This window comes from Lontra canadensis, unplaced genomic scaffold (genome assembly GCF_010015895.1).
Source record: "Lontra canadensis isolate GAN:19392208 unplaced genomic scaffold, GSC_riverotter_1.0 scaffold134, whole genome shotgun sequence".
Lineage (NCBI taxonomy): Eukaryota > Metazoa > Chordata > Mammalia > Carnivora > Mustelidae > Lontra > Lontra canadensis.
In genome coordinates, this window is record NW_022631128.1 from 3,112,994 (window position 1) to 3,136,844 (window position 23,851).

At 38.8% G+C, this 23,851-nt stretch overlaps 1 protein-coding gene across 2 annotated transcripts in view; it reads left to right on the forward strand.

Annotated features, from left to right (window-relative positions):
- The first annotated feature begins 13,667 nt into the window (after positions 1 to 13,667).
- Positions 13,668 to 23,851, forward strand: part of CCNB3 (cyclin B3) — a 49,022-nt gene continuing 38,838 nt past the window's right edge. For both annotated transcript variants that reach the window (XM_032842969.1, XM_032842970.1), the window contains exons 1-3: positions 13,668 to 13,823; positions 17,393 to 17,524; positions 19,686 to 19,772. In XM_032842969.1, coding sequence (XP_032698860.1) covers positions 17,429 to 17,524; positions 19,686 to 19,772 — 183 coding nt within the window. In that variant the 5' untranslated portion in view covers positions 13,668 to 13,823; positions 17,393 to 17,428. The remainder of the gene's footprint in view (positions 13,824 to 17,392; positions 17,525 to 19,685; positions 19,773 to 23,851) is intronic.

Here is a 23,851-nt window from a genome sequence, read left to right on the forward strand (position 1 = left end):
GGACCCCTGATGTGGGCTGAATCCTAGGACCCTGGGATCATGACATGAGCAAAAGGCAGATGCTTAACTGACTGAGCCACCCAGGTGGCGAGGAAGAGAGTTTTCCAATGAACAGAGCTCAACTCCACCGAAACAAGAAGCAGAAGGCTTTTTAAATGCTGGGATGTGCTAAAGGAAAAACTGCTGAGGTTTTAAATGTGTGTGTGTATGTGTGTGTGTTTGGGTAGGGGTGATCAGTGTGATTAGGGCAACTGTGTGTGCTAACTGATACTTATCAAAGTTAGGCTCCTACCCTTTCATGGAGATTAAGAGACTGGGGTCCTTCTTTCTTGATAATTACATTTCAAAGGGATGGCTCCTAGGTCCTTGAGAAAAACATTTCTGGGTTGTATAAGATACATCTCAAGGAACGGAGAAAGGATTTACAATGATAGGTTTTCTAAAGTAAATGTTCTAAGAAAAGGGAGGTCAGGAGCCTATAATCAGGTTTTGGCTGAAACAAGCAGTAAATTCTTCTGGTAATGTTGAACTTTCTTAGGCAGACCTTTTAAGGAGGCTGGGGTCATCGTTTAGGGACATGGCCTTGAGCTGATAGAAATTGTGTTAGTGTTTGTTCAAGTCTCTTAATGTAGGAAAAGGATGATATTGTTTGTGCCCAAAGTTACAGTTCTGTATGCCAAGGTTGAGGTCTAGTTGAGAAGTCTCAGAGGAGCCTGACTATATCAAATCATCATGTTGTATACCTTAAATATATACAATTTTTATTAAAAAATAACTTTAGGTCAAGAAGGGCATCTTTGTCGGTGGCGATGAGCTAAAATATATTACACAAGACTTGTTTTCCCTATATTACCTTTTTGTCAAGAACTTTTGACGATTAAAGAATAACCTGGCTCATGTCTGTAAAATAAGAAACAAAGAAAGAAAACATGTATTTATTCTCCAAGCACAAGAATTTATATCCCTAAGATTAAAAAACAAAAAGCCTCTATGTCTCCCAGCCCAGAAGGGAACAACTATGACTATGCTCTGGGCCTGGAAAACGTCTTACCAAATACCCTGAATGACAAAAAGAGAACTATTATGGATGATTAGAGCCCTGTCCCATGGCGCCCCAATCCTGTCATCCTGGAGGCTAACCAGGAGCAAACAAGAGCAGCATTTGGATGGGAAACCCAACAACAAAAACGTGAGGAGGCTCAGTTGTAGGTTACAGTATATCCTCTGCCTCTTCTTTCTGGTAAACTGCTGAGATTCTCAGACCAGCCTCTACTGACAAGAGGTGGGAACAGATGGGTGGGAAGAAGGATGTTCAAAGAATCAAAAGGAATATGCCATGTTAGTATGTGAATAGGTGTGAAGTACTATGCACTTAGATTAGCTTTTAAGAGCCAAACATAAACATGTTATTAAACATAGTTTCTTTTTGAACCATTATCATCCATTTTCTAACTTTGTTTATTCTACCCGAACATCTCTTCTATACAAACTTGTGGATAATTGTACAAACCAATACTTTAAATATGCTTTTAGTTTACATTTGGTTTGAAAGAGCTATTAAGATAATAAAAATGGGACCTGTTTTTGTAATGTAATTGTTATGAATAATGGCAAAATGAAATTTAAATGAGCTGAACTATCAGCCTTCATGAAATCACTGTCTGCCTGTTAGTCTCACTAAATATCTTCCAGTCCCAGATTAGGCTGCATAATTTAGTTTATGGGATGACACCATGACCATTTGGAAGAGGCATGGTGATACCAGTGATTAACAGACATTATCTATTGTGGACCAATACAAATGGGAGCTCCACTTTTTTTTTTCTTGAATTATTTTCCAGTATGAAAACACACAATGTCATTTAGAGCAGCTTCATGCAACCATGCTAAAGAGAAAAATTAGATAGCTATTCTGAACATCCCGGCAGTGGTGCTGCATAATTACTTAGGTCAAGTATTTATATTATGTTTGTATTGTGCGTATCTGTCTGGCCTTTTCTATGAGTGATTGAAGCAATGGAGGGAGAAAATAAAGGACTTGAAAATGCTATAAATATTCTCTTTTTTTTTTTAATTCCAGAGGGAAGCTGTTAAAGAAAAGAGGACTCTTAGATAATGTTGGGGTTTCCGTTTAAGGAGAGACTTAATTGGGCAGCTAAGGTCTGTTCTATTGCCTTTTTGCAGAAAATGACTTAATAGCTATTTGTGAAAGGTGGGCTTGGCTTGGCAGTGGCCATTTCTAGTCAGGCTCCTCCCTCTTATAATTGGGAAATTTCCCTCCTCTGATTTCCTAGAACATTTGCTTCTTGTCTGTATAATTCATCTGACGTTTAGTAGATCTGGCCTGGTAGAGTTGATTAACTTTTCCTATCCCTGGATCACCTGCGTAGAAAGACTGGCAGGCAGTTTCTCTTGTCATTGTATCTGCCACAATACTGGGCAAACAGATGGGCTCAAGGAACAAATAAATAACAGTTTTTGGAATTTCAGGCAGCAAACAGTTCAGAAGCCATGGAGTCCTGGAATCTGTAATATTTCAGTGGGCAGTCTACATCTGAGAGCAACACTATCCACACTTGAGTGTGCCTCAGAACCACCTGGAGAACTTGTGAAAACAGCTGGGCTCCATCCCGGAGTTTTTTATTCTGTGGGTCTGGAGTGGCACCTGAAAATTTGCCCGCTGCTGTGTTCTCATTTAATTCTTACGAGGCCTTCAGAAATGGGTGCTATTTTAATCCGGATTTCATCATGGGGGGCCGGGGGGGGGCGGAGGCGTTGCTGGGGGGGGGTGGTTCCCGCTAGACAAGGCACTACCCACTTCCATCATTTTGAAGGTGGATGTACGTGTGGGCGCGCAGAGTGGTACCCTTTTTCTTTCTTCTAGGGTCCAAAGACAAATTTCCGGAGAAAAAGAAATGGCTAAGGGGTACTTACTTTGATCTTTTGGCCCCATCTGGTGGTTTCTAGTCTGACTGAACAAAGCGCTGATCCGTTAGCTCCCCCTGCTGGGGAGAATGGTGGGGTCGGATGGCGGCCATCTGCGGAGGCGGTTTTTCCGGAGGCGGTTTTTCCTGAGGCAGTTGCTCCGAGAAAAGTTTTTCCGAGGCGGTTAGTCACTTCTTGGGGCCGTCATCCGTGTTTTGTTTTGTGTCTTGTTTTGCTTGTTCTGTTTCCTACTATTTGCGGGGAGTCCCTTTACAAAGCTGAGGGTTTAGTGTCAGGCTAAGTTCGAGGTACAACTTAATTTTCTAGGCCTTTTGCTTTCTCTATATAAGTACATAGACATATTTTGTGTCAGCTGGAGAGGTAGCGGAGGAAGCTAGCCTATGAATCACATCCTCCCCCCCCCACCCCGTCAAATCAACAATTACCTCGAATGTCTGATGAAAGGTATTAAATATTGTATTAACAGGTGACAAGTTTTTTTTTTAAATTTAGTTATTTATTTGAGAGCGAGAGAGCGCGAGCTCCAGCTCGCATGAGCAGGGGAGGGGCGGAGGGAGAGGGAAAAGCAGGCTCCCTGCTCAGCAGGGAGCCTCATGTGGGGCTCAAACCCAGGACCCTGGGATCTTGACCTGTGCCCAAGGCAGATACTTAACAGACTGAGCCACCCAGGTGCCTGGCGACAGAATTTATTATCCTCTTCTAGGCTTCTATCTTTGTCAGTGAATGAACATTTTAAGCCAAAACTTGTGGAGGAGAGGAAGGGGCTCTGGAAGCCGGAAGCCTTTCGAGTTCCATCATAGTATTTGTAGGCATCCCCCCACCGCACGACTATGTTAAGTATCCCCCAGGTTTTAGGGATGTGGAAATGGGATGCACACCGACCTAGTCTTCAGCTTGGTCATGTCCTTGCCCCGTGGGGGTGTCAGGCTGGGACTTGTGCCCGTTGAGCTCCCATCAAGAGGGTAAATGGCGGTCATGAGTTCATGTGGCCACTAGGAGGCCGCAGCTGCTTGGAAAACGTGCTTCCATACTGTAGGCGATAACCCCTTTACCAAAGCCCCTTTTGCCAAGGCATTCCTCAAATTAAAAGGGGAATTGGTGATTTCTCCTTCATAGAAGCGCTCCCCACCCTAAAAACCTCATTTTTTTGTGCGTGTTATATTTATTGATACGTTTCCTTCAAAAAAGTTGTTTATAGGTTGAAGGAAAATAGTATCCGTTCTGTTTCATTATGAGCTTTATCTGTCCAAATGCTTGAGGACAATGACTGTGTTTGACTGATTTTTTAAAATTTTTTATTTTTTCAGAGTAACAGTATTCATTATTTTTGCATCACACCCAGTGCTCCATGCAATCAGTGCCCTTTCCAATACCCACCACCTGGATCCCCCAACCTCCCACCCCCCTCCCCTTCAAAACCCTCAGATTGTTTTTCAGAGTCTCTCACGGTTTTTTTTAATCCTGCCAGAGGATAGCACTAGGTTCAGGAATTGCCATGCTCAGAACCATATAGACGTGCTTGGCCATGGTCAAGAAGGTTGAATAACCTTGGTTCAAACTGCCTGACTTATTGCAGTAACTTCCTAACTAGTTCTACTGAGTCTCTCCTTGCTACTCTTAAACAGTTTTTTTTTGAGAGAACCAATATATATATTTTTAGAACTGCTGAATTGCACACTTTATTTATTTTTTACTAGTGAAGCAGCTACTATATGTCTGCACTTTTTAAAAATTAACATATAATGTATTACTTGTTTCGGGGGTACAGGTCTGTGATTCATCAGTCTTACACAATTCACAGCGTTCACCATAGTACATACCCTCCCCAATGTCCATCACCCAGCTACCCCAGCCCTCCCACCCTCCTCCACTTCAGTAACCCTCAGTATTTTTCCTGAAATTAAGAGTCTCTTATGGTTTGTCTCCCTCTCTGGTTTCGTGCCACTTCATTTTTTCGTCTCATCCCCCCGACCCTCTGCCTTGTATCTCAAATTACACATATCAGCAAGATCGTATGATAATTGTCTTTCTATGATTGGCTTATTTTGCTTAGCATAATACCCTCTAGTTCCATCCACATCATTGCAAATGGCAAGATTTTATTTTTGATGGCTGCGTAATATTCCATTATATATGTATACCACATCTTCTTTATCCATTCATCTGTTGATGGACATCTAGGTTCTTTCCATAGTTTGGGTATTGTGGACATTGCTGCTATAAACATTGGGGTGCATACGCCCCTTCAGATTACTACATTTGTATCTTTGGGGTAAATACCCAGTAGTGCTATTGCTGGGTCATAGGGCAGCTCTGTTTTTAACTTTTTGAGGAACCTCTGTATGTTTTCCAGAATGGCTGTACCAGCTTGCATTCCCACAAATAGTGTAGGAGGTTTCCCCTTTCTCCACATTCTCGCCAACACCTGCCATTTCCTGATAGGTTAATTTTAGCCATTCTGACTGGTGTGAGGTGGTATCTCACTGTGGTTTTGATTTGTATCTCCCTGATGTCAAGTGATGTGGAGCACTTTTTCATGTGTCTGTTGGCCATTTGGATGTCTTCTTTGCAGAAATGTCTGTTCATGTCCTCTGCTCATTTCTTGATTGGATTATTTGAAGAAACAATATCTTTTTATTAGCTAGTTATTTTAAAAACATCTTTATTGAAATGTAATTCAAATACTACGTCATTCACCTAGTTAAAGTGTACAACTCAATGATTCTTAGAATATTCACAGAGTTATGGAACTATTACCATAATCAACTTGAGATCATTTTCATAACCAAAAAAAGAAACCTCATACACTTTAGCCATCACGCCCCTGCTCCCCTACCCCTGTACTTACCCGGACTTAGGTAATCACTAATTTTCTTCCTTTCTCTATGTATCTGCCTATTTTGGACATTTAATATAAATGGAATCGTTTGGTATGTGGTCTTTTGTGACTGACTTCTTTCACTTAGCATAACTTTTCCTGGTTTAATGTTGTGACATGTATGAAATTATGTTTATGAGGGACTCTAGTTAGCTACTTGGTGCCAAGGATTTTTTCTGGAGGCTGGCTGTGCAGGCACCCTCTGTCTAGTACATACCCAAATTCCAAAGTCCCAGGAAGAAATCACATGTTCGCCAGAAGCCATATTGTTTGCACAATTGAGATACAGTGAGCTACTTTTATGGGTTAGGGGTGTGGGAACCCTCCCCAAATCCAAGTTCTTAGATCCTAGCCAAGGGTCAACCCTGCCTGCAGGATTTTCAGATGATAACATTCTCAGGTCTGCTATGTTAACTTTTCTACACAGATTTTGATAGGGATTTTGTTGATTCTGTAGTTCAGTTTGAGGGGGATGCCATCTAAACAATAGTAAGTATTTCAATCGATGAATATGGGATGTCTTTACATTTATTTACACCTTTAATTTTTTTCTTAATGTTTTGTGTTTACCAGTGTACAAGTTTTTTTGTTAAATTTTGTTAAATTTATTTTTAAGTATTGTATTTCTTTTGATGCCATTATAAGTGGAATTGTTTTCTTTATTTTCAGATAGTTCCTTGAGAGTCTATAGAAATATAATTGAGTTTTGTATATTGGTTTTGTATCCCACAGCTTTAAGCTCATTTATTTGTCCTAATAGTTTTCTTATTTTTGTGAATTCCTTAGCCTGTTAATATGGTAGATTATGTGGATTGATTTTTGAACCAGCCTTGCATCCTTGGAATAAGCCCCACTTGGTCATGGTGTATCAGTTTTTTTATAATTGCTAAATGCTATTTTCTATTGTCTTGCTAAAGATTTTGCATCTCTTTTCATGAGGGAAGATTGGTATGTGGTTTTCTTTTTTTGTAGTCTTTGTATGGTTTTGGTATCATGGTAGAAGTGTTTTCATATGAGTTGGGAAGTGTTCCCTCCTCTTTATTTTTTGGAAGAGATGGTGTAGAATTGCTCTTAATTATTCTTTAAATATTTAGTTTGGTTCTCCAGTGAAATAATCTTGACCTAAAGACTTCTTTTTTTGGGAATTTTAAAATTACAAATTGAGTTTCTTTAAAACTGTGGAGCTATTCAAATGATGTATTTAATATGGGGTACATTATGGTAGTTTGTAATTTCCAAGGAACTTGTCCATTTCAATTAAATCATCAAATTTATGTGTATAGTATACTATATACTATATACTATATGTATACTATATACTGTATAGTATACTATTTGTGTGTATACTATAGCTCATAGTATTCACTCATTATCCTTTGGATGTCAGTAGGGTTGCTGTGTCTTCTTTGTAATATTCCTTCTGTCTCTGGTAATTTACCTTGCTCTGAAGTTTACTTTATCTGATACTAATATAGCTACACTTGCTTTTTTCTTTTTAAAAAATTTGTTTTGCCAAACAAATTTTCAATTTTTAGCTACTAAAATTTATTGAGACTTTTGTTATCTTTAATTTTTTTGTCCTGTTTAGAAAAGTTTTTCCTTCTGAAGGCTATAAAAATATTCTTTTATATTTTGTCTAATATTTCCATGGTTTTATTTTCACAATTAAATCTTGGACCCATCTGGAATAATTTTCATGTTAAAGTAAAGTAGATAATAGCAGATCTTTTCTATCAGGTTTTAATACAGGGATGTATGGGGGGAGGAGAAAGGAGAGCTTATGAGAATATTGTCTGCTTGGGTGGAGGGAAATATTGGAAGGTGATAGACTCTGAGGACCATTTCCTCTTTTCTCAGTGTTCCCTCTGAGTGCAACGCAAAGGAGAGGTTAAGTCAACTGGAAGCGTGAAGGTTGAGAGAAAAACAAACTTAAAATGTTTGGAAATGTTCTTTTGTTCAATAAAAACCTGGGAAGAAATAGGAAAAATGAAATGATTTCTTTTGTAATTTTTATATTGCTGTTATTTTGATGGATAGAACTTTTCCTCTCTTGACTAAAGAAGGGCTTGCAGTCTTTTATTTTAGCACAGTACTGGAAGTCTTAGCTATAGAAATCAGACAGGGAAAATAAATTGGTAAAGAAGAAGCAAATTGGTAATTTACCCAAATTGGTAAAGAAGTAAAACTGTAATTATTTGCAAATGACATGATCTTATGTATAGAAAGCTCTAAAGACTCCACCAGAAAGCTCTTAGAACTAATACATTCAGTAAGGTTGTAGGATATAAAATTAATATACAGAAATCTGTGGCATTTTTATACAATAATAGTGGAGTAGCAGAAAGAGAAATTAAGAAAAACAATCTCATTTACAATTACACCCAAAAGAATACAATACCTAGGAACAAATTGAACCAAAGAGGTGAATGGCCTATACTGTGAGAACCATGAAACTCTGATGAAAAAAATTGAAGACAACACAAACAAATGGAAAGATATGTCATGATCATGGGTTAGAAGAAATAATATTGTTAAAATATCCGGGTGCCTGGGTGGTTTAATTGGTTAAACATCTGATTCTTGATTTTGGCTGAGGTCCTGATCTCCGGGTCGTGAGATTGAGCCCTGTGTCAGGCTCTGCACTGAGCACTGAACCTGCCTGAGATTCATTCTCTCTCTCCCTCTGCCCTTAACCCTGCTCTCTCTCTCTCTCTCTCTCTCAAAAAAGATATTGTTAAAATGTCCATACTAACCCAAGCAGTCTACAGATTCAGTGCAATCCCTAACAAAATACCAACAGCACTTTTTAAAATAAAAATTTTATTTATTTATTTGACAGAGAGCACGAGAGAGCACAAGTAGGGGGAGCAGCAGAGGGAGAGGGAGAAGCAGGCTCCAGGGAGCCTGACTTGGGGCTTGATCCCAGTGTCCTGGGATCATGACCTGAGCTGAAGGCAGATGTCCAACCAACTGAGCCACCCAGGTGCCCCACCAATAGCATTTGATACAGAACTAAAATAATCCTAAAATTTGTATGGAACCACAAAGACCTCAAATAACCAAAGCAATCTTGAGGAAGAAGAACAAAGCTGGAGGTATCATGATCCCTGATTTCAAACTATATTACAAACCTAAAGTAATCAAAACAGTATAGCACGGGCACAAAAATAGACACATAGATCAGTGGATAGGATGGAGAACCCAGAAATAAATCCATGCTTATAAGGTCAATTAATCTATGACAAAGTAGGGAAGAATATACACTAGAGAAAGGACAGTCTTTTCAATAAATGGCATTGGAAAAATAGGACTGCTATATTCAAAAGAGTGAAATGGGACCCTTTTCTTATACCATATAAAAAAAAAATAAACTCAAAGTAGATTAAAGACCCAAATGTGAGATCTGAAACCATAGAATTCCTGAAAGAAAACATAGGCAGTTATATTTTGGGCATCAGTCTTAGAAACATATTTATGTTTCTCAGGCAAGGGAAACAAAAACAAAAATGAACTATTGGGACCAAACCAAAATAGAAAAGTTTATACACAGTGAAAGAAACCATCAACAAGATGAAAAGGCAACCTACTGAATGGGAGGTGATATTTGCAAATGCTATGTTTGGTAAACAGTTAATAACCAAAATATATAAAGAACTTCTACAACCCCACAACAAAACACCAAATAATCCAATAAAAAAATGGGCAGAGGAACTGAGTAGACATTTTTCCAATGAAGACATACAGATGGCTAACAGACGCATGAGAAGATGCTGAACATCCCTGATCATCAGGGAAAAGAACATCAAAACCACAGATCTCACTTTGCAACCAGTCAGAATGACTAGTATCAATAAATAAATAAAAAAATAAGTAAGTAAAATAAGAAAAAGTATTGGCAAGAATGTGGAGAAAAGGGAACCCCATTTGTGAGAATGTAAATTGGTGCACCCACTGTGGAAAATAGTATGGAGGTTTCTCAAAAAATTAAAAATAGAAATATATTATCCAGTAATTCTACTACTGAGTATTTACCCAAAGTAAATGAAAACACTAATTTGAGGAGATATATATGCACCCCATGTTTATTGCAGCTTTATTTACAACAGCCAAGAAATGGAAACAACCTAAGTGTCCACTGATAGATGAATAAAGAAGATATTTTGTGTGTGTGTGAGTGTTTGTATGTGTGTGTATAAAAGGGAACATTACTCAGCTGTAAAAAAATGAGATCTTTCCATTTATGACAACATGAATGGATGTAGAGGGTGTAATGTTAAGTGAAATAAGTCAGACAAAGAAAGACAAATACTATATGATTTCACTTATATGTAAAACCTCAAAAACAAAACAAATGAACAAACAAAAAAATAGAAACAGATTCATATAGAAAGAACAAATTGGTGGTTTGTTGGAAGGTGGGGATGGGTAAGTAAGTGAAGGTACAAACTTGCAGTTTTCAAATAAAAAAGGGAGATTAAAAGTACAGCACAGGGAATATGGTCAATAATATTATAATCATGTTGTGTGTTGACAAATGGTAACTACAATTATCATGGTGATCATTGTGTAATGTATAGAGTTGTCAAATCACTATATTGTACACCTGAAACTAAGATCACATTGTATGTCAACTATACTTGAATAATAAAAATTAAAGAAAATAAAGAAGACTTAAAGTGACTTGGGTTAATACTGTATTTCTTCTTTAGTGCATCCCACTGGGGCACTTGTCCATAGTGATTACCTTTAAAAGAAGATACTAATTTGCTTAGTTAACAGATATTTTTAATCATTTATCTATAGAGGCAGGTATAGGGTAATGATTATGCGTTTGTCTCTGACATTAGATTGCTTGGGTTTAAATCCCAGTCCAATACTTACTAGCTGTGTGATCTCAGGCAAGTTACTAAACTTCTCAGTACTCCAAGTTTCTTTCCTGTAAAATGGGGATATTAACACCTCATTGTATTACTGTGAGTCCCAGAACAGCATGGAACATATAGTAAGCAATTGATAAATATGAACTATTAATGCTAGTGACTGGAGATAGAGCACAATGGATATGGTCCATATAGTTATGGGTCTTGTATTATTTTTGTTTTATTTTTTCAGTTACAATTTACACTTTAATTTTTTATTTTTAGAATTTTAAAAATTATAATTAAAGTATAGTTGACATATTTTTAGGTATATGACATAATGATTTGAAAATTACATACATCATAAAATGCTCACCATAATAAGTGTAGTTACTATCTGTCACCATACAAATTATTACAATATTATTGACTATATTCCCTACACTTCACTTTTCATTTTCATGACTGGAAATTTTTACCCCTTAATCCCCTTTATCTACCCCCCCTCCACAACTACCAGTTCACTCTATTATTTATTTATTTATTTTTATTATTTTGTTCAATTAGCCAACATATAGTACACCTTTAGTTTTTGAGGTAGTGTTTAATGATTCATTAGTTTTGCATAACACCCAGTGCTTGTCACAACACTTCCTTAGTACCCCTTACCCTGTTACCCCCTCCCCCTAACCTTCTCCCTTCTGTAACCCTCAGTTTGTTTCCCAGAGTCCAGAGTCTCTCATGGTTTGATTCCCTCTCTGACTTCTTCCCATTCAGTTTTCCTTCCCTTCCCCTATGGTCCTCTGCCCTAATCCTTATATTCCACATATGAGTGAAACCACATGATAATCGTCTGTCTCTGCTTGACTTATTTCACTTAACATAATCTCCTCCAGTTCCATCTATGTTAATACAAATGGTGGGTATTCATCCTTTCTGATGGCTGAGTAATATTCCATTGTATATATGAACCACATCTTCTTTATTTATGAGTTTTTTTGTTCATTTGTTATGTTTTTTAGATTCCACATATCTGTGAAATCATAAGGTATTTGTCTTTCTCTGTAGGATTTACTTCACTTAACATAATACTCTCTAGGTAAGGACCTTGCATTCTTGGATGAATAGATAGTTTAAAAATTACAAATAACAGTAATTACTCTAAAATAAATGTAGGGGCTGAAATACAGTATAAAGGAGTGGGAGGAGAATCCTACTTTAGATTACATGGTCAGGGAAGGCCTCTCTGAAGAGGGGGCAGTTAAGCTGAAACTTGAAGCATCAGAAAAAAGTAATTTAAAGAATGGAGGGAAGAATGTTCCAGGCAGTGGGAACATCATATACAAAGACCCTGAGGAGAAGGATTTTATTATATTCAAAGCTTTGAAAGAAGACCATTATGGCTGGAATGTAGTGAAAAAGAAAGAGTGTATGAGATGAGGTTGATGATATAGGCAAGACCTTATAGATAAGAGTAAGGAGTTTGGATATTAAATTCTGTGGGAAACCACTAAATCATGAGAGAAAGATGATATAATTTTTCTTTTCTTTTTAAAAGATCCATCTTGTATTGTATTTACATTAGAGAAGATCAAGATTGGAAAGGGGGAGAGCAGCTTGGAGGATCTTGACAGTGGTCCAAATGAGAGACTATGGTGGCAGTGGAGGTGGAGAGAAGTGGATGGATGTAAGGTATAGTTTTAAGGTAGAATCAATAGGACTTGCTGAAGGATTGGATATGGGAAGGTAAGGTGATGGAAGAGAGTTTGAATTGAGGATGATTCCCAGGTTTCTGGCTTGATTAACAAGTTCGATGTGGTACCAGTTTTTGAAATGGGAGATATTGGAAGAGGGATCAGGTTTGGTAAACATTGTGAACATAATTGAGTTTGAGGTGTCTCTCAGACATCCAAGTGGAGATGTATCATAGTCAGTTGGATTTATGAATCTGGAGTTCAGGTTTTAGGTGATATTTAAAGTCGTGGATCTGGGTGAGAAAACCTAGGGAAATTAAAAAGAGAAGAGGGCTTGGGATCGTGTGAATATTCTACTTTTAATGTAAAGCTGTGAGATACTAAAAGGGGAATGGGCTGATAGTAAAGGCAGGGATGTAGTTTAGTGGTGGAGCATATACAGCTAGCTGCTGTATATGCAGCAAGTTCTAGATTTTTATCCTTGGTATCTCCATTTACTCTTTGCATCTTCAGAGGATAGGGCAGGGCTATTAATTCTTCAAGTCTTCTGTCAATTAGTCATATATAGTTTTTCTGTTTCCTAGAACAAAGCAGGTGCTCAATAACTGTCGGATGAATGAATGGATGAATGGATGGATGAATGAATGAATGAGTGAATGAGTGAGTGAAATGAATGAATATCTGAGTTTTAATACTGGCTTTGCCACAACGCAGGTGTGTAATATTGGGCGGTGAGCAAGCTACAATTTTGTTATCTGTAAAATGGCACTAATAAAAGTACCTATCTTTTTGGATAGGACTTAAAACAATAAAAATTTATAACGTTTAGCACGGAGGTAGTGGTAAATTAATGCTAGCTACTATTAGCTCTACTTCACTTTGGATGCTTATCCATAAAATAGGGGCAATAATTTCTGCCCTGCTTCCCTCACAAGGTGATCTGTGAAGCCAGCAGGAGTTAACATTTAACTCTACAGAGGGTTATTAATATTAATGTTTTAATCGGTCTTAATCTGCATTTTGCAGCCACTCTCACACCCATCCTCCAACAGGATTATTTAAATAAAAACGCCTCTTTAAATCGACCCAGTACTCCGCTGGTCAGCCCTGCCGGGTTCAACCAATTGTCCTCAAAACCACGCCCCAATGCGAAGTCTATTAGCTGCAGAACTCAATTTAAAAATACCCAGCCCCGCCCCTCCTTGCTAGGGGAGCAGACGTCCCAGCTGTGCCCGCTGATTGGCCCCCTGCTGACCAATCACCACCGCGCTTCCTGCTGGGGCTGTAATTTTCAAAATTCGCTACTGGGCAGATTGGAGCGAGCACAGGCCAGGTTGAGAAGGACACAGGTCGCTACAACACGGAGCTCCGTTCATTTCCCGGGCCTCTCCTGGTCTAGGAGTGCGTCCGTGATCTTTCCTGTTCTGCCCTCAGTCTCGGTGTGAGGTAGGCGCGTTTGAGCTTATATTGCCCGCTCGAATGTCCGGCCCTGTCACAAGCGGGTTGATGCCTGAGCACCACTCCAGCGCCTACACGCTGTCTTCTCTTGCCGGCAGGCAAGGCATCCCTGCCGTGAAACCTTTGTTTTGTTCTGCTGTCAGTCAGCAGTTTGCGCGAAGTTGGGCAGGGAGTGTGTTTTCGAGGGTGAGATGGCAAAAGAAATGAGATTGTATCCTAGCTTTCAGAGAGAACAGTACAACATGCCTGAATCAGAGTACATTTACAAAAAAGTCTTTTCACAAGTGCAAGTGTGGAGGATCAGTTTCATCCACAGGAGGTATTTAAGTCTGTGCTACTTGCGGGACGTCTTTTGAATTACAGGTCGGAGGGTATGAAGGAGGATGGAAACGTGTGCTCTCTCTCTCTTGTTACCGCTTTTGTCTCCACTGGCTCTCTTCTATCCCCCACTTCAACCGTTGCAGCTCTGGGCTTTCCCACTGCTTTGTGCTTTGGTCCACTTAGGATCCTAGAATGTCAGAGGTCAGAGGACCCTAGAACAGTGCTTCTTAAACTTTGAAGTACATACAAATCACTTAGGGGATATTGTTAACTTGCATTTTTAGATTTGGTAGGTCTAGCTTGGGGCCTGGGATTTTAAATTGCTAACAAGCTCCCAGGTGATGCTTATGTTGCTGGTCTGTTGACCATGGTTTGAATAGCTAGGTGGCTCCTTTGGTTCCATTGCCTCATTTTCTTAGGTGGGGAAACAAAGGCCTAGAGAGGGAAAAGGGACTTGCCTAGCATCATCCCTCCAGCCAGGGGCAGAGTCAGAGCTAGATCCTAGGCATTCTTCCCAGCCCAGTGCTGCTTTCATGGACACCACGCTGCATTCTCTCCCCAGTGTCTTGCTATCTGTAACCTGCTTTTAGATATAAAATGAAGTTGCTATTGTTTCCTGTAGACTGTCTTGATCTATAGTTTTGGAGTCTAAGCAACTGGGCTTCTAAATGAGCCCACTTGCCCCTCCTTGGGTTTTAGCACCGGTCCTAGGGTGCTCAGTGGAGTTTTCCATACTTATCAGTGTATACGTGTGGAAGATGGAAAGTCTGGAAAGTGTAAAGGATTATAATTTTCTCGTCCAAGTAAGAGCCCGTTCTGTAGGTGGTAGAAGTCAAGAATGTTCTGTTGAATGTCCCTTAATGAAAGCTTGTTTTTAGTGGTGTCAATCCCCTCCTCCTTCCTAATGGCAGACAAATGAGTTACTTAAGTCACTGTGCATGTCCCCCAAAGCAAGTGATCAGTGTCGGGGAAAATGATGGTGGTGTATGAATATCATCTGAATAAGCTTATTCTCTCTGAGGTTTACTTACCCTGTGATATCATCACCTGAAAGTTTTCTAGCCTGCTGAGTTCTATTTTTTCTTTCCCCTTGAAAGATAAAAGTTTCAGAACATGAGTCTTCGGTCATCCATAAAAAAAAAAAAAAATGGTCCAGGTGTGAATAATAACAGCAGGGCAAGTGGTTTTCATAGAACACAGTTAAGGGTGGGTGCACCCAATTTGGCTTTATTGCTGCTTGGCTGAGTTTTGAAAGATGAGATGGAAAATAGGTGTGGATTTGGGCGAAGAGAGGGAAAGTAAGATTCACCACTTATTTTGAGGGCCTACTCTGGGTTAAGTTTTGCACATACACATTTACTTCTGCTTCAGCAAGTAAATGGTGGTATTCCTCTATTGCAAACGAGAAAATTAAGGCTCAAAGATGCTAAGTTGTCTGGTTTAGAAATCCAGTTGCTTCTTAAAAAAATATGTGCATTCTGTCTCCTTACACTACTACAATGCAGCCTTTCGCTTTGGACCATGGACTGTTTTGGAGTGCTTTTAAGTATGATTGGAGAGACTTCCTGGTATTTTTATGAAGAGCCCTAGAAAGAGCTGGGGGATCTATGCTGCTTAATAGTTTGTCCTGTGTAGTAAGTCCCTTAACACATCGAGGACTCTAAAATGGAAAAGAACTGTATTTGTATTGTGTACCCTCCCAGTTTTGTTGTGAGGGTCAACTGAGGTAATAAATGTAAAGGCACAGACTTGTACTGACTTTTCTTGACTGACAAAATGTTTAATAGTTCATCCAAAATCAGCCTTTCTTCTTTCTTAAACCTTTTCCTCAAGCTGCAGTCTTCTCTGCTTCCCTTTCTCACCAGCCTGGCCCCAGCCTAGCATTCAGCCCCTTTCTAACTCTTCCCCAATTACATTCTTTATATGCCACACTCCAGACAGCTGGGGTGTCCCTGCACCCGCTGTGCTCAGCATGTTCAAGCCTCAGCTTGAGCTCAGACTTTCTTTTCCGGGAAAGCTCCCCATTCTACTTGGGAACCTCTTTGTCATTTAAGTCTAGATTATGTATAACCTCTGCTATGAAGCTTTCCCCAAGAAGATTATTGACTTTCCATTGTGTTTCACTAATACTTTTTATTTACTTTTATTAAATCATTTGACACATTTTAATGTTACATTTAGAGTTGTGCATGTGACTACTTACAGGATAAGATGCATGATTTATTTGCATTAATATCACCATTGCTGGAAATATCTGGTACAGAATGGTAAGCTTGTTGCATTGCTTTAGGGTCTTGCTTAGATGAGCCTGTTCTTTGTCAAATGCATTTGAATTTGGAGATTGAATGTGGGTGAGTTTGGAAGGGCAATTGCATCTGAGTGGGAGGGGTCTCTTGTATATCCAAAACCCGATTCCTCCTAATAATGGCATTTGCTCCTTAAGACACCTAGGTGGATCCAAACTATTGAGGACTCACAAAAAAGAACCTTAAAGAATGTAGAATGAGGTCCCCCACCTAGATGGGACAAAGATAGTACTCTCTCAAGGGCTGTAATGACGGTTAAATTTTTATGTCAAGTGATTTTCAATAAGTTAATTCCTTCTATTGTTATCTCATCTTTTGAATTTTTTTTCCTTACCAGGTGTCTCTGGAACCAGATTGCGGTTTCTTTTGGTTGAATGCCGTCTTTGAATACTCTGACCTATCAGGCATATGTGTATGTTCATGGTGTGTTCTAGCATCTTCTCTGTAGCTTCATTGTAATTGCTGTGCCAGGACCCTATGCCTTTTAAAGAACATTAACCCTTCCAGCTGTCTTCTATATTATATGATCTGCATGTTCTTGATCATTTTTAATGCATAACACTCATGTGATGTGTTCCCAGTGTTCCCAGGCCTAAACTAGGAGGCAGGCCACAGTTCCAGTGCCCACAGAGGGTGACAGGCACTGTGCTGGGCTTTTTAGATAGAGTGTCTTGTTTAATTTGAACAGTGCCCTGTAGAGGTAGGTATACTTTTCTCCATTTTACAGATGAGATAACTGAAGCCCAGGGAGTTTTTCACTTGCCTAAGGTTAATTGTGGTAGAACTAAGATTTACACACAGATCTGCTCAACTCAAAGTATATGTTCTTCTAGAGATCCTATAGAGAAACTGGGTATTCTCAGGAGTTTTCAGAGAGTTCGGCAGTATTTCTGGTGAATGGTGTTTTAAAGAGTCCCTTTCTGATTGCAGCCCTATCTTGGAGAGACACTGCTGAACCTGTGAAAGATGCCACTGCCACTACCTTCCCAAAGCTCCAACCCTGAGACTAAGAAATTGCGGTCCAGCAAAATTGTGCCCAGTGATCATGGCCAGTCTGAAAAGGTTAGAGCACACTGTCTCTCCCAACAGTGCCTGGAGTAGCTTCTTCCTGTTTTGGTTGAGTCCCTATCCTCACCCCTAAATCTTTCTGAATATGTGTTGTTTAATCTGAGAAATTGGGAAGGAGTGGTAGCTCTTGTAGTTTAAGAAGACTAGCAAATTAGAACTTGGATTCTACGTGTGAACTCTCCTTTTCCCCAAATGCATAGCTGAAATGAAGGGTGTCCTTCAAAAGCAAACAATACTCAGCTCACATTAATGATCACGTCTATACTCTTAATTTCTGGGAGATGCTCAAAGTACCTTGCCGGGAGGATGCTTGGTGCATCCTGGGGAGACTATGAAGATTAGGTCAACAAATGTATTATTATGCTTTTTATAGCTATTAAATTTGAAGAAGGTGTCCATTTTGATGTTGCTTTTTTGACCTTGTAGATAGTTTGACACTGTCATTCTGACTTTGTTTGTCACCATACATATTTTAGTCAGAGTTTTACTAAGACTGATGAATTGTCCTTAAGGGAGTATTTCCTGGAGCAAACATCATTAAGTCAATTTAATTTCCTTGACTGGTTTTCTCTCAGCATAGATAAACATTTTCTAATCATTTTCATTTTTTGTTTTACTAAAATGATTTTCATGGAGGGGCTTAAATTTTTTTATATATAAATTTGGCAAGAAAGATTTGATCAGATTTTTGGCCATCTTGAATTTGCTGATTAGAGTTCTGCCATAATAAGTTTTGTTTTGTGGCAGTTATTTTTCCAAATCCAGCTTTCTGGGGGCACATTTTATAAATCTGTTTTATTGAGTTCACATTTACCTGTGAATTTTATTTGGGGCTGATTATTTCTACTGGTAATATTAAGTGGGAATTGGATAGCAGACTGACAGTGTATTTTTTAGCTAATTTGTGAGATTTGTGTAACCACCAAATATTTTATTTTTGCTAATTATTTCCGCTAGGATTATTTATCATGAACTAGATGAAAGACTAATAATTTACTGATTTCTTAGCTTAATCAATTAGAAAATAGAAGTAATTCTTCTCGGCCCTTTCAGGATTGCTCTGCTATGCTAGATTGGTCTATTGTACTATGAATCCAATTCTTTAAACTTTCTGATCACTTACTGTGTTACGTATTAACTGTTCATGATGTAGATGAAAAACAGAGCAAAAGATGGTGTGACCCTAATGTTCTGCTTCACATCATAGCAACTCTCTGATCTATGTAGGGCAGGGTTCTCATTTCATAGAAGAAATTTGATACTTTGGAGGCTTTCACCAAAGAAAAACTGTTAGAGAGTAGAAGAGCCCTATAGTGTGATTTACCCTAACCTGTAGCCCCGTAGAAATGATCTTATTCATTTGGGAGTCAGGTAAGGCATGCACAGATGAACAATACCCAGAAAGAAAGCCCCTTTGCTCCAGAATATTCACCTCTCCTCCCGTCCACTACCTCTCCTTCATAGACACTGACAATTAGAGGTTAATATGGATTACCAAACTCCTTTCTCAAAACACAAAATTTGGGCCACCCAAGCACCTCTATACAGACTATAAAAAACACATATTCTCTCATTTGATCCTCAAATAAGGTTACCATTTCAATTTTACTGATAAGCAAATTGGGCCTGAAAGAGTAAGCGATTTGTCCAAGGTCAACAGCTAGTAAAGAGGTTATCCTGGACCAGTATCTAGGTATGTGTGTTATTGTCCTTATTGGGAATATCTTAAATACTTAACATAAGAGATACTTGAATATTTGTTACATTACTGAACTGATTTACTTGAGAGTATCCATATTAAAGGAATGACTGGGAATGGCAGGATGGTGGTGGTGGTTGTTAATTTTGGATCGGATAACCATAAAAATGAGAGAACTAAGAGGAAAAACTTTACCAAGCCATTTTGCTTGTTCTAGGGGTTACACTGAATATCATCATGCTAGTTTTGTCCCCATGACCAATGATTACCTCCTTTAGAGATGCTCTAAGCAGCAGTGAGTGCCAAAATTTCCTTTTGTAGTTTTTTGGGGGTTTATTATATACATCTCTAGTTGCTTGGAGATTCTGGAGTTTCCCCTGAGCTCCAAAGATGACCCAAAGCCCCTGAAAAGTGTTCATTATTAGATATCCTCATTTACCTCTTTTACTTTTTTAGATAGGGGAGAATTACCAAGCAAAGATTTCTTCATCTTCACCTAAGAGACGATGCAAAAAGAGATCAGCTTTTGAAGATCTCACCAATGTGAGTACGCTAGTCCAGTCCCCTGCTGTGGTTTTGCATATGGCTGAGATAACCTCTTCCCTAAGGGATCATTCTGGGTTACCAGACACTGACCCTCTCTAGAATGTGGAGAGCCAATTTTACTTGGAATAAATGATCCAATTTCAGAAGCTGCAGGAGCTCTTCTGCTGGCACATACCATCTGGATTAATTTGTTGAACTTTCTGGAAGCAGCAGACAGAGTGATTATCAGATACAAAATTGTATATAATTGTATATAAATATAAGGGCTCTTGCACTTAGATTAAGTCCAGTCATGGCTCAACTAGCTGTCTAGGCCTTGGAGATAAGTATCTTGATGGATATATTGTAGGTCAAGGCAGTGTTTATCAATTCAAGCACTATGGGCATTTGGTACAGTAGTTTTTCTATTATGTAGGACTGCCCTCAGGCACAGTATGTCTGGCTCCTGGCATTAAATTCCAGCAGCATCCCATTCACAGTGACAATCAAAAATGCCCCCTGATGTACAGAACCATTGAGGACTACTGTTCCATGATCTGGTCTTCAACGTGGAGATTTGAGAAACTCAATTTTGAAGAGGATTGTTGAGTTAACTACCTTCTGGTATTATTAAGATACCAGCAAAACCCAGCACTGATAGTTAAACTGTTACTAATTGAATGTAGAATTGGGCCAAAGGTAATCTTTGGTTTTAGAAAATAATAACTATGACTATTGAGGGTTTACCAGGTGCCTGGCACTATTCTAAGCACTTTTTCCTGTATCAACTCCCTTAATCCTCATTTATTTCTGTAATGTAGATACCATAATTATGTCTACAGATCAGAACTTGCCCAATGTTGTTTTTGAAGTCTGTTTCATCTAGGATACAGAGAACCCCGGTGAGCTATTCCTGCCCTCCATAGTAGGGTGTCCTTCTGTAGCTACCAGAATACTTGTATCTACTAGAAAATAATTTACCCCCTTGAGCAGGATTGGATAAGCATTGGCAAAGTTCTCTTCTTTGGATCTCTGCTCTTTAGATACTGCTATGGGACCACCTTTGTACTAACATAGTCTCTTCCCCATACAGATTACAACATTTATGATTGGGTTACAGCTTTCTGAATAATTTCAGATTTACTGTGGCTTGGTTGAAAGAGACCCTTTCCACACAGACCTGTAATGCTAGATTTGTTTCCTGACTTATTTCACCATGAATCTAGAAACTTGGCTGAAATAAGGTAGCCACACAAATCTGAAGCAGATGCAGCTCATGTTGGTGTGGCTTCCCTTGACCCCCAGAGTCCCTGATGGAAGAGCGGTGACATTGTGCAAAGCAAGTTCTCACAGCATATGAGATAATTTCTTGCTATGTCTCAGTCTTTTTTTTTTTTTCATGAAGTTTATATTGCCATTCATAGAGGACAAACACAGGCTGATAGGAAATACATGCGGATATCATCCAGAGCCCTTCTGGTTCTCCAACTCAATGCAATGATCTGTTAGGCCACATCTGTATCCAGGGTGGAAGTGGGAGAAGCAAGGCATCTCTGAGCAGTAGCTCTGCCTCTAGCTTTCCAGAAAATCAGTCCAATTCCCTTTTGCATTCAAGTTTTGAAGATTCATTTTGGTAACCTTGAATGGTCTTTGGTATTTTCCAAAAAAATATCCCATCACTACAATGTGCCTAAGCCCTTCCTAGGACTGGGCATTTCTGCAGATGTCTGAGCTCATCTATTTGAAGGTGTGGGCTCCTTTCTTTCTGAATTTTGGGGATTCCCTCTATGATTATTTGCTTCTTCCTGTTTGTATTCCTGTCAGTATACTAAGTTTCCATGTTCACACATCTGTTTTTTTTTTTTTTCCTCAGCATTCACCAGTAAAGTCCTGGCATGCCAAAGAGTTGATCTGTTTTAATTAATCTGTGTTTTTCTTTCCCTCTCCTTTATCATTCCAGCATGGGAAAGACTTTTGATGTGTAAGAGCTGGTCCTAAGCCAGTAGACAAGGAGATAGGGTCTATATCCACATTTACTTAAATGATTTTGTGTCAGTAGGACACAACTTTCTTATTTTTTTGGTCAAACAGTTGTAGGGAAGTGCAGATTAGGGTCCCCTCCCCTTGAGTTTAATTAGATCTGAGATTATTAGTGCTTTGAACCTTCACATATGGCAAGTAGAGAATTTCACCCTGGGTGTTGGGGTCTTATCTCTCCTGCCGAGAATGCAATTCTTTTCTAATTCTGAATCTCAGTTGCACATATAGGGAGTTTGTAAAACTTTAGGTAAGAAGTTAAAATGAAAACAGTGCCAAACTATTTGAGAAGCAGAGGTGGATGACTTGAGGACCTAAGAAAGAATTCCCTGTTGGATTGCAGTTGCTTATTATGATCTGATGATATGAAGACATATTTTTAAATATTTCATTTAGAAATAATTTCAAGGTTGCAAAAAGTTACAAAAATAAATAGTAGTACAAATGATATACATATACTCTTCACCTAGATTAACCTATAGTTAACATTTTATCCCATTTGCTTACATACGTCATGGCTTTTTACCCCTAAGTACTTCAGTGCATATTTCCTCAGAGAAATTGTCTTTTTAAAAAAATTTATTTATTTATTTTAGAGAGAGAGCGTGTGACTGCAAGCAGGGGGAGGAGCAAAAGAAGGGGGAGGGAGGGGATCTCAAGCAGATTCCCTGCTGAGCATGGAGCCCACATCTTGTGACCTAAAACTAAGAGACACCCAACTGACTGAGCTACTCAGGTGCCCCTGAGAAATTGTGTTATATAACCACAGTACTGTTAACAACTTTATAAATTTACATTGATACATTATTTTTATGTACTCTATTATCCATAGTCCAATTTTTTCAGTTGACCTTATAAGGTCAATGTTGTAAGTACTTTTACCCTCCAGTAGAGGATCCAGTGTAGTATCATTTACTTCTCATTTCTTCAGCTGCTTCTAAAAAAATGTGTATGTATTTTTTTAAATTTAAATTCAATTAATTAATGTATAATATATTATTATTTTCAGAGTCTCTAGCTGCTTTTAATCTGGAAAGTTTCCATAGCCTGTCTTTGTTTTTCATTGACATTACCGTTTTTGAAAAATACAGTCACTTTTAAACACCCTTTTATTTATATTTAAAGACTTACTTATTTATTTGAGGGAAGAGAGAGAGCATGCACAGAGGGAAAGGGAGAAGCAGACTCCCTGCTGAGCAGGGAGCCCAACTTTGGTCTCAATCCCAGGACCCCGAAATCATGGCCTGAGCTGAAGGCAGATGCTTAACCAACTCAGCCACTTAGGCACCCCTGGACACCCTTTTAAAAATAGGACATTCCTCATTTTGTGTTTGTCTGATGTTCCCATGTGACTAGATTGATGTTACACATTCTTGGTTGGGATACTGTATAGGTGATACTCTGTCCTTTGTAGGATATCACATTTAGAGGCACATGATGTCCATCTGTCTCTCACTGGTGCTATTAAATTTTAGTTACCCAGTCAGGATATTATCTGGTTCCCACTGTATAATACTGTTTATTTTTTTTTCCTCTTGCAGCTAATAAGTGGTGATACACTCTTAAGGGCCTGCAAATAATTTGCTCTTCATCAAAATTTCCTCTAGATTTAGCATCCATTTATGATTTTTGTCTAAACCAAATCTTTATATACACATATACATATATGTGTACTTAAACATACATATACATATATCTGTATACACAGATGCACACATATGCCCATATACTCAGATGTATATATACATATACCTATTTAAGAAATCATGAATTTACACAGCTCCCATTCCAGTACACAGGGTTTTTCCTGGCATTCCCCAATCCATATTTGTATGTTCCTTCTTCTACAATGAGGACATCAACACATTTACTCAGTACTATAACACAACTAAAAGGATTTCAAAATTACTTCATCCATACCACCATAATAAACCTGTTAAAAAGAGTTCCAGATTTGGGACACCTGGGTGGCATCAGTTGGGTGGCCTTTGGCTCAGGCCATGATCCCAGGATCCTGGGATGAGTCCTGCATCTGGCTCCTTGTTCAGTGGGGAGCCTGC